This window comes from Nesoenas mayeri (genome assembly GCF_963082525.1).
Source record: "Nesoenas mayeri genome assembly, chromosome: 7".
Lineage (NCBI taxonomy): Eukaryota > Metazoa > Chordata > Aves > Columbiformes > Columbidae > Nesoenas > Nesoenas mayeri.
The window spans coordinates 8712362-8726854 of NC_137551.1; the positions used below are offsets into that span (position 1 = coordinate 8712362).

At 40.0% G+C, this 14493-nt stretch overlaps 1 protein-coding gene across 2 annotated transcripts in view; it reads left to right on the plus strand.

Moving 5' to 3' along the window:
* Nucleotides 1-14493, plus strand: part of ANK3 (ankyrin 3) — a gene marked incomplete at both ends in the record, with an annotated part of 196456 nt that overhangs the window by 126510 nt on the left and 55453 nt on the right. For both annotated transcript variants that reach the window (XM_080347592.1, XM_080347593.1), the window contains 3 exons: nt 2793-2916; nt 5826-5928; nt 11675-11781. In XM_080347592.1, coding sequence (XP_080203718.1) covers nt 2793-2916; nt 5826-5928; nt 11675-11781 — 334 coding nt within the window. The remainder of the gene's footprint in view (nt 1-2792; nt 2917-5825; nt 5929-11674; nt 11782-14493) is intronic.

Genomic DNA, 14493 nt, shown 5'->3' on the forward strand with positions numbered 1-14493 from the left:
CCACTATTATTTCCTGGATTTCGAATGGTTTCCTACAGTTGTGATAGCTGAGTTTGCCCACTGTTAACAGGGACACCATATTTCTTCAGCACATAACTTTACAACGGGAAGGGTGGCAATTGCAGCAAAGCAATGCAATATTCCATTTCTTTGGTACTTTTTCATCCATGACTCACGTCTTGAGCATTTATCTGTTGTTCAGAGATGAATTTTATCTTCACTTTCACATAGGTTCTCTCTCTGCAGGAATACAGTGTGCTGTGAGCAAACACTCTGCTTATTACCTGAAATGCAGAGGATTAGGCTGTGGCACCTAATTAAACAGAGCAGGATTGCTGAAACGTGCACCACCCATTTTGCTCCAGCCTCCCACAATCGCAAAACAATGTCTGGAATTCTTTGAAATTACCACTCCTAGATGCAGTTTTTCCTTTGATGAGAGCATTTCATCAGAGTAATCCTGCTCTGGCTGGATTAGCTGCAGAGCAGGATAACATCTAATGTATTTTTCAGCTCAACTGGAATAGCTTCTTATCATTCTCCACCTTGCCTTCGACAAACGACGCTCCTAAAGAAAATGCCTTATCTGTTCCTTGCAGTGGTGCAGCGCTCGTCTTCAGGTGTTGTAAGCGCAGAAGTTTCCAAATTTACTTAAAGTTGCCCATCTCTCTGACCCGCTCTGGGCCAACTCCAACACCTCCCAAGCTGGAGTCCTCTTTTCTCAAGCACCTGAATTTTTCACTCAGGACACAGCACCCCACGCTGGGGGCGGTGACGGGGAGGGAGTGGGGGCAGCACCCAGACCCCGCCGTTGGCACCCCCGGGGCTCCACTCGCCTCCGTGCCCCGGGGATGAGCGGGGGGAGGCCCCGACGAGGGCGGGCGGAGCTCAGCGCCCTTCCCCGCAGCCCTGCGCTCCCCCCCAGCCCCGGCATCAAGTTACAGAAAAACTACACCCTCGCAGCACCCCTATTTACATACAAATAACTGGAGTGCCTGCATTTATGTCACCATTCAAGAGGCTTGCCAAGGGAGGCTGTAATCCAATCAGCAGAAGCTTTAAAGGGATGTCTTCAGAGTGATTAAGAGGGGATTTTTTTTTTTTTAAACTGTAGTCATTATTTTTCATTTTGTTTTATATTTGCAAAGAACTTTGATCTGAGTTGAGAGGAAAGAGATGCACGTGTCCTAAAATACATACGAAGAGATCAAGATGTTAAGAAGATCTCGGTTGTTGTGTGGAAAGCGAATATGACCCACAGGGATTAGTTTGCTTGTGCTGGTTTGGAGATTAACCCTAAATCACTGCTTAAGGACTAATAGGACTAATAGGAATTCTTGGAAACATCAGGGAAAAAATTCTTATAGACCAGACTGCTGAAAATGGCTTTCCAAAACAGTAAGACTTTTTAAAGTTTAACTTAATGTATAATGTTTCTGTTTCTGGGCGGGGTTTAATGCTTTCTGGTATGTTATGAACATTTTAGCTTTTAAACTGTTACTTTAAATACTGGTTGTTGCTGGGCTGGATAAGAAAGTTGGTCTGTTTGTTTGCCGTTTGTAAAGCAGTAGCTGAAGGGGTATTTTTAGAACTGATTGTTAGTTTAAAACCAGAGCTCGCCTGTGGTTTCCTGAGTTAGGTAAATGGAAACTAGTCTAAACTCCTTGAATGAAAGTGGGAAACGTATCGCTGGGGTTGCGGAGTCCCTCACCTTCCAGAACACGCTGAGAAACTTCTCTGTTGTGCAACTTTTACACACCTAAAATGCGTTCACAACGAAGGAGAGCGTGAAGGCAGGCAAGTAATGAGCTTACGGGGAGCTCTTGGCTCTGTGTTATTGAGGAAACGGGGGGAAAAAAAATCCCACAACCGCAAAAGGCATATTTTGGACTTGCTCTGTCAATGCAGGAATGTAGGTTTTGCATGATGTAATGGTATGCAAATGCTGCTCGCCAGAGCGAGCTGCTCCGTTAACCCTTTACGGTATCTGCCCTCCTCTCCGAGGATTTAACTTTCCTTCCTTTCATTTTTTTTTTTTTTTCCTAAGAAAACCTGATCCCCCGCGTCTGTCTGGGTGTCCGCGCAGCCCCCGCCCGGCACTGGGCGGGCTGGCCCGGGCGCTGCGGGCCGCGCCGGCCCGGCCGGGGCTTTGTTCTGCTCCGCGGGGCCGGGAAGGGGCTTCGGAAAATCAACCTGGGACTGTGAAGCAGTGCATTTTTATTTTTTATTCTTCTTTTTAAAGTAAGCAATCCCCTCTTACATTCGAACTTGCAAAAGTTATTGAGCAATACTGACGCTGGAAGGCGGGCCTCTTCTTGTACTCGGCGTCCATTCAAGCTTGCTGCACTTTTTAGCACCGGTGGACAACTAGGCTCTTCCTCACAGCCACATTTTATTAGTATTATTATTTTTTTTTTCATGCAGAATAACTTACCTTTAGTTTGTCAGGTCATGTGCTTTTTGTAAGGAAAGCAAAAGTCAGTGCAGTGGTACAAAGTACAAAGGAACCCTTTAGCCTGCTGAAACGATTGGTCAAAAGTCATCCCTCGTAACTTTATTGGATTTATGACAAGGTGGAGTTTTACTTCTTGCGTTTGCCCCCAATAAAATTATTTTCTCAGGCCCGTTCCGAGGGTGGATGAGTGTACTCCATGGAAAGAGCCTTAGGGAAAGCGGGGGTGATGGGATTGATTCCTTGTTGGCGAGCACAGAAGGGCGTTATGACTTACTGAGCACACAAACATTTACAATACGTGTAGCTTCTGATTTCAGCCTGGCTTTTGTACTGGCAGGTGAGGATGCAATGACAGGTGATACGGACAAATACCTTGGACCCCAGGATCTGAAAGAGCTGGGAGATGATTCCTTGCCTGCTGAAGGATACATGGGCTTTAGCCTGGGAGCCCGCTCAGCCAGGTATTGTATTTGCTGTTTCTCATGTTTTCATGTCACCAGAGTTACAAATGTTTGCAAACCAAGCGTGCTCTTTCACACAAAGCTGGAGTCTATTTTGAAAAGAAGTAGAAGGGGTGCACTGCTGTGTTATGGTAATACCGTGCCTTTAAAGCATATATCCATTGCAGTTTTATTTCATATTCTTTATTCATGTTGGCTTCTTATGGCAATGATACAGAAAACTAACTATTCACTTTTTCTGGTATCTGCTCATGCTCTGAACATCGCCAAGGCACCTCTTTGCTTCAGTTTGCAACTGGTCTAGAAACTGATCTAGAACAGGCAGCAAAAACCAGCCAGGTTTCTTTTTCACTACTGTGGGTCAGATTGCTACACACATTAGAGTGTTCCTTGATGGACTAATTTAGCCAAAGATTGTAAATGCCAGAAAAACTGAATGACATCATTTTGCTATTTTGGTGCTTTTATTTCTTTAAAGGTTCTAGTGAATTAATCCAACTGAGATCGCCAATATTTAAAAAAATCCTCCCAAAAGTAAAAAAAAAGCAGGGTTTCATTTGACAGGGAGTGGATTACGTGTTAGAGAAAACAGGTCAAAGTTTCTGTGAACCTGACAAAATATAATAAACTTGATATATCATCTGACTAATGTTGATTTCAGCTCAGGTGTTTCTAGATCAACATTTCAGATTTCAGTTTTGAATCTTGCTAAAGCCTGCAATGTGCGTTGCTCAAAACAATTAAAGCTATATGAGCAGAGATTACTTCCACGGTTGTGGATTTGCAATGTACTTACTGACAGTTGAATCGTACTGAAGCTAATAATTAAACCTCATAAGCTGGAGCCCTGAGGACTTTTTCCTATGCTGTAGTTTAAAGATCTGTTTTAAAAAATGAGTTCATTGTCTAACAGCAAATGGCAGCTCCCATAACGTAAAGCTTAGATGTCTGCCCTTCAGTCTTGTTATGGTCACATTAGAAATGCAAGCATGCAGTGCAAATTTGCTCTTTAGTAGCGCCCAGCCACGTTTTGCTTCACTTACAATTTTTAGGTAAGTTAATAAGTGTTTATGCGATCATACATTCATGAGGAATGCCGAAATGCATGTAAATAGTCCATTAGCTGGAAAATCAGCGAAATGGATGAGAAGGGAGGATTTTATGTTTTTGTAAGCTTATTTAAGTAAGCTCACCTGCCGCTTTTAAGCAGAAATTGGGGTGAGTGAGGTCATCACGCAGCACTGTCAGATGTGGCCAGTCCTGAAGCACCACAGTGATGGTGGAGAGGGAACATGCTTTGTGTCCAGAGCTGGGCACTGATTTCCAGGACACCTTCCACTCATTACAGTACTCTTCCCTCACATGTCTAATTTCTCACAGTGCAGGTGGGAGAGCAGAATTTCACAGTCAAGATCTGTCAGGTAGATCTGAGGGTTCAACCTCCTGTTATCTTTTCTTTGAGAGAAATCTAATATATCCCATGCTTCTGATTTTAGCAGTGCCATTACTATTTGTTGCAGCGTAACTCATTTTTTTACATTGCACATGTTATGCTCAGAGAAGACAAATACAGTGTTTTTCCTGTGAAGTATCTTATTTAGCAAAAAGTATTCTGTGGATGCAACTGACTGCTGATTCTGAGTGTAACATTAAGAAATAAACACATTAAATATATAAACCATCCAACCATAACATCTTGCTTTTCCTGTCTGATTCTTTGCTTTCTATTTCTCCTGTTTCTTTTCCACTGTAAATTGCTTTAGTCCAAAAGTCAGGTAAGAAGGCATGGCATCGTGTTACATCTTTCTGCTGCTGCCATTGCTCATCTTCATTTTATTCAGCATTGGAAAGTGACATGCTTTCATTTTTGGGCAGGAGGGGTGGGCTCAGCCTTAGAGAATATCCCTCTGTTATAACAAATATAACATGATTTCTTTATACCTTTTATCATGTAAAAGTCTGCTTAACATATTCCTGCAGTGTGTAGTTAAGATCCCAGTTCTGCTTCCAGTAAAAGAAGGAATGTGTACTAAAGCCTAGAAAAGTTCAAGTAACAACTACAAAATGCATGAAACAAGTTGTACAGTTTTGAGTCTGAAAAGTGTTACTAGTATAAAAGTGTAATATGTTGTTGGATGTTGCTTTTTATTAATTCACATTTTTTACTACTTTATTTTTGTCACGTAGCAAGCATGTCTAGGCCTGCAGCATGTTTAGCACATACCATAATGTATCTTCCAGGGTTAAGTGTAACACTCCTACGTTGATTTAATTACAACACATTCAGAGTGATCATAATTATTTCTAAAGAGTCTAACATGCACAAAATAATCCCCAAAGCATTGGAATCTTTATTTAATCATCAATAAGCAAATTTCTTTTCTTTCTTCTTTCATTTCAAAGTTATCTTCTTTTCTAACTAAATTAATAACTAGAGTGGTTATAACAAATTCAAAAGTGTTCTCTTTTGTTTCAACCACAAAGAGAGCAACACATAAAACTTAGTTAAACCTGGTTCAGCAATCTGAGCCATATGGGCAGACACTGTAACGTACCCACAGCTCCCCTGGGACATGCCTTCATGGGTCTCCTTTCAGGATTAGGGCGTGAAGACATATATCAAAGTTCACCTAAATACTCGAATACACTTTTCTGGATTTATTCTAAAGCCAAAGCCTTACTGCCAAAGCAGTAAACACTCGTGATTTTGCTGTATATTGTAGGGAAGGGGATATTTAACCGTAATCAAACTTATTATTCCATTTTTCCCTTGTATTTATTTCAAAGATTATGTATATTTTGCCATCTTATGCTGTCCCTGGAAGTTGCATATATTAATTTTTTTATTTTTATTTTTTGTTCATCTCATTATCATCTGCACTTTCTATGATAAATGGTAAATACAACAGCCTCCGCTCCTTCAGTTCGGATAGGTCCTACACGCTGAACAGAAGTTCTTATGCCAGAGACAGCATGATGATTGAAGAACTGTTGGTACCAGCAAAGGATCAGGTATGTGCTGCGTCCCAGCCACCAGGTATTCAGGCTTTGTATTTACAGGGGGTGAGAGTCTGCAGCCCTTCCTCAGCTGTGCTTGCAGATGCTGTCGCTACTCTCTTAAGCACTGAAAAGGGAGAAGAAAGGAGCTGAGGGAAAGAAATGATGGTTTTACTACTTTATGGTTTTGAACCTGAAAGAGACAGGGTGAGAGGGTCCCAAGCCAAAGAGTCTTTAGGGGACAGGTTACATTTCCAAGTATGGGGTTGTCCATTGAAGTCAGCGGGAGCATCTGTGAGTTTAATGTTATGTGTATCCTTAGACTGCTTTGATAAGCTGGGAGCAAAGTGTTTTACACTGAGCAACCTTTGTCTGTACTGTGTAGCCCAGGGATGACGTTTGCCCGTTCTGTCCACGTGGTGGGGACTCCAACTGCTGCCCTTGTTTTTCCACCCTTGGGAAGAATTTGGCCTTGTAAAGATTGAGCTATTATGCTCTAACCAGTTTATGTATCTTCCAAACATTTGTGCAATGACTAAAACAACAAAAGCAGAATCTTTTGACCTGGTTATAGCATGGGAAAATCTGTCCAAAAGCTAATGCTGGAGATGATAGGGTACTGTATGCTTTGTTTGTGAGTTCCTCAGCATTTTGCTTGGTAGACTTGCTTCAGATTTTCAAGTCTAATTGAATTACTCAAGAGTTTCTTGATATGCACAAACCAGAGATCTGCTAGGAAGCTGGATAAAAATGCACATAGTAATGTTTACTTGGGGATTAAAGGACTGTGGAGTGGAACTGTTGTTTACATCCTGGAAGAGTATAAGGTGGACTGTAACGAAACAGAGGTTTTCTGCTGCCTTTTTCACAGAATTACCTCTCAGCATCGGCAAGTACTCCTGCACAGGGGGTTATTGATCTTTGAGTCTGTAAATTGTAGTGTAGTATGGATTATTACGTTTCACTACAGCTTTTGCACACTGTTTTGGTAGTGTTATGGCAATGGCAGAAACATGATTGTCTTTAGCAACTGGATGTTTATTATTAGGTTGTTACTTTCAAGTGAAATGCTGTAAACCTCCAGTAGTTTTGATTTGCAACAGCCAGCTAGGGACTGCATGGCAGTATTTTTGTTGGTTTTGTTTGTTTTGAAGTCAGAAAATAAAATCTCCAACTACTGGCACTGGGAACAAGAAGTTTTGTTTCAGGGCTGAGAACCTAAAGTTTCTTTGACACTTCCTACTCCTAAAGCTTCATTAAGTCTTCTTGATATGATAGAAATTTCAGAGGAGAGCAAGACTCTTCAGTCTGAGAACATATTGCATTGTTTCATGATTTTGGCCATTTTTGTGATAGCCATCACAAGGAGATGGCATTGATTTATCAGATAGGGTGTATTTGACCACATAACAAGACTTAAAGCCAGCACTGTGCTGAATAACTCCTGAAGAATATTGTTCAAAATGGACATCATTAACCTCTTTTGTACTACAAAATTTCACTTAAAAAAAAAAAAAATAAATTAGCTGTACATGGAGGTGTTGTAGTGACACCACATCATGTACAGGAGCTCTGCTTTAGGGCAAACTTTGTTTTCTCAGTGAGTGGTTATGGACATCTCTGCTTTCTGGAGGGTCACTTGCAGTGCTCGCTCTTGAGCTGAGAAGACAACAGATGTGGAAACCTTCTAGTACTGGTGCTGAGCACTACTATATGTTGTTTTCATTGCATTTGTAGTCTTCATATTTTTGTGATTCCCGTTTTTGGCCAGCAATGATTGTGCAATTATTGCAGTTCAATGCTGGTTCAAATTTGTCACGTAAAATGAAGCCAGGCTGGAGACCTGCCTGACAGTCTAGTTGTAAATGTTATTCTAATCTTAATCCTCTAGACAAACTTCAAGTTTCTCAAGTCCAGGAGGGTATCAGAAATGATGAAGGTGGCAGTGGAAAAAAGCGCCAGTCCTGTCTTGAGAGGTTACTAAAATCAGGATTCCCTGAAAAACAAATGGCAGTAAAGCAACAAAATATCTTCATGAAAAAAGGAGCCCATGAAAAAGGCCCAGCCTCTCATCTTCCCACTCCCTCTGTACATTACTGGGCTTCTAGATAATCTTTGCTATGGCAGTAGAAAGCAGGGAGAAGAAACCCACCTCCTGTTCTAACAATGGAATTCAAAGATCGTTGTGGGTCAAAACCAATATCCTAAAAGTCCATCTGGAAACTGATAGTAGTTAAGGCTGTTTTGGGGTCTCACGTGACTTTGAAGAGTGAGCCATTGCCTATCAGCATATTGAATTTCTCTTAATTTGTGAAGCTCACACCTGCTTGGAGTTCATGACAACAGCAAAGTCTCAGAGTAAAAGGAATTAATTTTATCACAAATATGAGTATATAAAAAATTAAGGGGAATAAGTCAGCCTCTTGATCAGGTTAAAATAGAAAATCCCGTGGCAACCTCTCCCCAAGATCACTGGGAGACTTGGGAGTCTGAGAAGTGTAAATGAGGAAGATTTGAAACCAGTCAGCCAGCATGACCCATTGGGTATTAGAGAAGAGTTTCTAGTAATTCCCTGAGAAGTCAGAATATTCTCTATTGTTTGCATTTGGTGGTTTATGCTGATCCTGTTCAACAGGGAAGTCTGAGTCCAGGCCATACTGTGCCTCAACCTGGCTGGAGCAAAGTTAAAATATCTGGGTCCTGGTGTGTTACCATGGATGCAGCAACTCAGACCAGATCAGAATTACTTTATCCGTGGAATAGTTTACATCAGCCTCTGAATTTAATCAGCCAAAGGCAGGATGAATCAGGCTGCCTGTTACATAGCAGCTTGCTGAATCTCTTCTGTCTGGATAAATTCATCTGGGAGGAAGCATAAATTCTTCTGTTTGCTGAACTCTGATATTACACAGCCTGGATATTCAGTTATGAAACCAGCAGGATCCTTGCCAGCAGAACCACCAGTATTTTTATACGTGCATTTGCATTTAAAGATGCCACACCCTTTAGCAAGGCATATTTAATCTCCCTTGCTCTAGGTAGGGAACACTGGGACCTGACCGAACACAGGATGAATCATGTGTTTTGATGTCACTGATGATGTACCATCTTCTGGACCGCTCATATTGCAACTTAAACAGGAAGATCTTTTTCCTGCCTGGAAAATCCAGAACCTCAACAGACTGACAAAATGACATCAACAGATGTGTCGTGGGAGATGCATGCGTCTGGCTATTTGCTTCTCCTACTCTGTTTCTCTGCCAAAATTATTGGCCACAGACTTTGTGCTTTTGTTGGCTGTAAATATATCCAAAAGATCTTTTTGAGTACACTTTGCCAGAAAGGAATGCATCAAAAAATATAGTCACCTGATATGCAGACAATATCTCAGGGCAACGGAATAGACCAAGGAACCCTGCGTATGTGTATAAGGAAGCCTACAGCAACCTGGTGATTCTGTAGTGCCTCTGTTGAGCATAGAGTGTTTTAGAGTGGTGGTATTTCCTTGGAAATTGTGGCCCTACATTTAATTTTCTGTATCACACTGCTGAAGGAACTTTAGTATTGTTCTTCTGTTATAGCAAACATCATCCCACGTTAATTTGTTGATGTGTGTGTCCTGTTGCATTCCTGGACCTCACTGCAGTGACGCTGTTATGATTTAGCAGGCATTTGAATGACAAACACTAAATATGGTGGGTTTTTAATGCATTTCTTTTATTTCTTTGTTTTGTCCTATTTTGATGATAATGTTAGTCACTGAGCAAAGGAATAAATTTATTTTTGTTTATCTAAATTTTTACAACTTCTGAGACCAACTGTCTGTATCTTGGGCTGTTTAGTACCAAAAGTAATAACATACTCAGTATGAGCTTTGAAGAATTTAGATCACTTGGAACAGCAGAATCCACAGTGATGGCTTTTCTGCCTAAACTGCAGGCTCTTCAAGGAGTTGTAAGAAAATCCCTAGTGTTCTATTAGAAAGAGTTAGAAAGCTGTCTTCATTGAACTAGATTATGATACATTTTTCAAATTGGTACTAATTAAAGCCACTGCTGTTCCTTAATTGCCATTGTTTTAATGGCATTCATTTTATCTTTTATGTCTGATGGTGTATTTTGGTGTTTGACATGCACAAGTTTGCCCTTTGTTGTTGTTGTCTGTGCTTGAACCATCAGTTCTAAAGTGTGTATCTTAGAGCAAAAAGTCTAATGAAAGATAACAATAAAAGAGTTAAGGTAGCGAAAAGAGGAGGCATCAAGCCAGGTGTCACAGTGTTGAACAGATGACAGAGCAAAGTTTTACCCTATAGGTGTTTCTGTTGATTGCCAGTAAATTATAATGTTGATGGGTTTTGGAAGCAAGCCTGAGATGCTCATCTGAAATAAATGTATAGAGAGAAGGTTTTTGTAAATGCCAGAGAGATGGGAGGGTTGCAGGTTCTGGCCAAGACTAGAGCGCTATCTGCTTGCTTATCCAGTGGGAGCTTCTCAACAGAAGTATTTTTGTGTGTTTATGACTGCCAGATTTACTACTAATGCTGATATTGCCATTCAAAATAGCCCATTTGCACTACTTCTGTGTGCCAGTACGTTAAAAAAAAAATAAATAAAAAAAAAAATGAGGAAATAACAACACATCCCTCTGTAGAAGTGTGTGCTTGGCTCAGGTTTGACTTGAACCCACAGAATTTAGTTCGAAAATGGCCTATAAGGTTTGAGTCTTCACAGACTCTGTTCTCTCTAGATGTATTTGCCTGTAAGCAGAAAACAACCTACTTACAGGAAACACTGACATCTTTTGCACCATATTGGGTGAAGATGGCGCGTATTGCGTGACAGCATGTTGACTTAATTTTATTGACTTAACTTCTGACAGTGCTTCTTAAATTGTTTAGAAGCTTTCATATCACCTTGGAAATATAGGCATACAGTATTTGGAGATTTCATTTCTTTAATTTCCTAGGAAAAAAGGAAACAAACAAAGAAAAAAATAATACTTTGCTAGAATGTCTTTGCTACATAGATAAGAGAATTTATAGCGTGAGACCTTGTTGTGGGGCACAGGACACATGGGTGCACACGCGCTTGGCCACAGGCAGCAGCCAGAAACAAATTACGCCTCAGTGTCTGTCAGATGGGGCAGATAATTATAGCACTGGTGTGCCAGGCCTTCGCAGCGTTAAAGCTATTTTTATAGAGGTGAGTAGGGACAGTGACATTCCACAAAACAGTGTTCATGTTGGTGGTTCGTGTGAAAAGAGAAACTAAACCTTCCTCTCACTGGGAGCCTGGTCATGAATTCACAGCTTCCATGAAACTCTCAGTGAAGTTACTCACAGGTTCTGCTTGCATAAGGATCTATCCAGTGGCATTTTCTGTGTGGGAATATTATACTGCCTGTCTATACGGTGTTTGATTGCAGTACAAATGGTAGTATTTTTTTTTTTTTCCCCAAGCATTTTAACATTGCAAATCCACATAAAAGTTGGAGAGAAGCATAGTTGTAAGTGAAGGAAGTGGGAAAAGTGGGCACTAAGAGAGTTTCAAGATATGTAAGATTAATTTGCTTGTGGATCCTATAATTGTGTTATGAGATTTTCAGTACTTTTACACTTGAGATATTAGTACTGTTATGTAGAAAGGGTCCAGATCTGAATTTAATGGAATTATGTTAACAAGCTTGTATTTAAGACAAGTGGTTTTCATGTTAATTTAAAATTTCAATTTTTTTTTTTTTTTTTTTTAATTATGTCTTTAAGCACCTGACATTTCAAAGGGAGTTTGATTCTGATTCTCTCAGACACTACAGCTGGGCTGCAGACACCTTGGACAATGTTAACCTTGTTTCAAGTCCCATCCATTCTGGGTAGGTCACTTAACCGATTTCCTTTATCTTTAAATGTGGAAGTGTATTGTTAGCTAAGAATACAGGCTGCTGTAATGGCTGATAACTTTCCTATTCCTGCTCCTGTTGAAGCCAGTGGCAAAATTCACACTGACTTCAGTGAGGGTGCTTAATAACAGGAGTCAGTCTAAATTCTTTCATATAAAACAAAAAACTTGACTTTGCACTTAATTTTCTGAATGCCGAAACATTGTAATTCCACAGGCTTCTCTCTAATAGTCCTGTTTTCTGTTTGCTTGTTTTTCTGTTGCTTGTGTTTTGCTTTTAAGTGCCATAAGGTGATTTTGTTTGAATTGTATTAAATTATTTCCAATACAAAATCAGATAAATAACATGCATTCTGCTCTTTCATAGAGGAAAAAATGGGGGGCTTTAATTTAAGTTCTTATTTTATTTATACCTCCAATCTTCTGCCTATTCTCCAATATCTGTAGTTTGACTTTAGTGGTTCTGATCATTTACTTATGGGTCATCACTGTAGTTGTGCTGCTTCTCAACGGTACCACATAGACTTGATTTTAATGCAGTAGCAGTAATGTTTGAACGTGTATTTTAATGATTTACAAACAAACGTGTGCATATTTTAATGATTTGCATATGAGATTGTCTAGTATAAAATATTTGTTGTTTAATTTTCAAGATCAGGACATAAAATTTCATATCCTTTTAAATTTACTTCCCCATTTCATGACTAATTGTGTTCTTAAAATGACTACAGCTCATACTGAAATATTTTAGTTCCAAAGTAGCAGCAAGTCCCACAAACCTAGAGCTACAGTCCCACAATACATGTAAGCATCTGCTTCTGCTGAACAGAACTACATAATGGCAGGCTTTTTTGTGTCCTGAGCTGATACAACGCTGCATATGGTCAATGCTAGAGTAGAAATGTCAAGAATTGCAGTATGAAAAGATGAGGTCTGCTGGTTATCAAGGAAAAGTGTCATCAAAGGACCGGTAGCCCACCCTGTATTTCAGCAGGATAAAATGTAACCAAGCCTTTCCTGAAATATGTTTAATTTCTTCATAGTCACTAAAAAGAAGAGATTCTATAGTCCCTCCAGCTTCAATAGTTCACTGTCCCTCGTTATGATATTTCTTCCCCTGATATTCAACTTAAAATTTCTTTCTTACAGATCAAGCTTTTTTCTTGTCATAGCCATAGTAGTCATGGAGAAAAATATCTTACTACTCTCCTAACAATGGTTTATATGTTAAAAGAGAGGACTGCATGTCTTTCATAGAATAAAATGTCCCAGATCCTCCTAGGTGGTGCTTTCCACATTGCAGTGCAGTCCTGCTGCTGTCCCCTGGCTCTTCTCCCTTTGACAGCATATTTCTGAGCCAGTTTGGGCACCAAACTCCCAAAGATGTGTCACTAGTACTGACTGGGAGAGGATCGCTACCTCTTTGGTCTGGAACATGACACACCTAATCTTAAACAATCCCACAATGAGAATTATTATTTTGTTGACTGCATCTTTGGTTGAGAGATGTTTGTGATCCACCAGAATTTTTTGGTTCTTTTCTGAAATTCTGCAGTCTCTATGTTTTGTGCTTACGTGTTTGTTTGCTTCCCTCTGTTTGCATTTACCTTTAATGTCTTTCAGTTTGTTGGTTCTAGACCCCTTTTCCATTTTGGCAACACAGCTTTTAGTTCTGATCCTATTTTCCAAAGACTTTTCAGACCTTCTTTCTTTTGAAATTATGAATGAAACAATTAGCCTGGTACCTGGTCCAGGACAGCAAAACAAAATCTCCACTTGAAGTTTCCTTTCAGTTTAACAGTAAAGCACTGATTATATCTCTTTTGAGGTAACTTCTCAGATGATTGTGCGCTTACCTTATCTATATTATACCTCAATTGTTTAATGTGAAATACCAAGACAGTACTTCTACACATCCAGTGTATCAGTTACTCTGTCAAAGGAGGAAGTCATATTAATTTTACATGAGTTACTCTTGCCACTTATATTTTCTCATTTTTATTTTGAGAGCTGGTGGTAGGTGACTTGTAATCTCTTGATTATCCTTTAGGCCATTATAGATTGATTGCTGGATAATTTATTCCTGAATATTTCTGTTAATTGAGTTTAGACTGATTGGTCTAAAATTTTCTGGCTCCTTTTCATCCTGATACAAGATAGGTCTGATGTTTGCATCCTGCCAGTCCTCTGGGGCAATACTTACATGCCCTTAGTTCTTCAGCATGCTCACTAATGGTTCCAGCCTTCCAAAACATATACTCTGTGGGCACAAGACCTTTCACATCAACTACTTCAGATCTGCTCCTCTTGTACATCAGTTGCTGCTGACACAGATGTGACCTTATCTGCTGCCCAGAGGAGAAGGGCTGCAGACCTGCAGCAGTGGAGCAAACTGGGGGGCTGCAGGGGAGGGAGAGGGTCTGAGCACCAAAATATTCTCCAGTCATGTATAGCTTTTTTTGACCTATTATATTTCTCATTTGACAGATAAAGTCCAACAGAAATGATGCTGTGATGACTCAGTTCTTTTGTTAGAAAAAAAAAAACTCACTCAATTGCTTATTTTCTTTCCAACTGTGGCCCCATATTTTATATGACACTGTTTGGATTTCCCTGTTATTGTAATCTAGGAGCAATCAACAGGCGTTCCCTTCACATCTTCCAGTATCTCAGCACATCTGATACA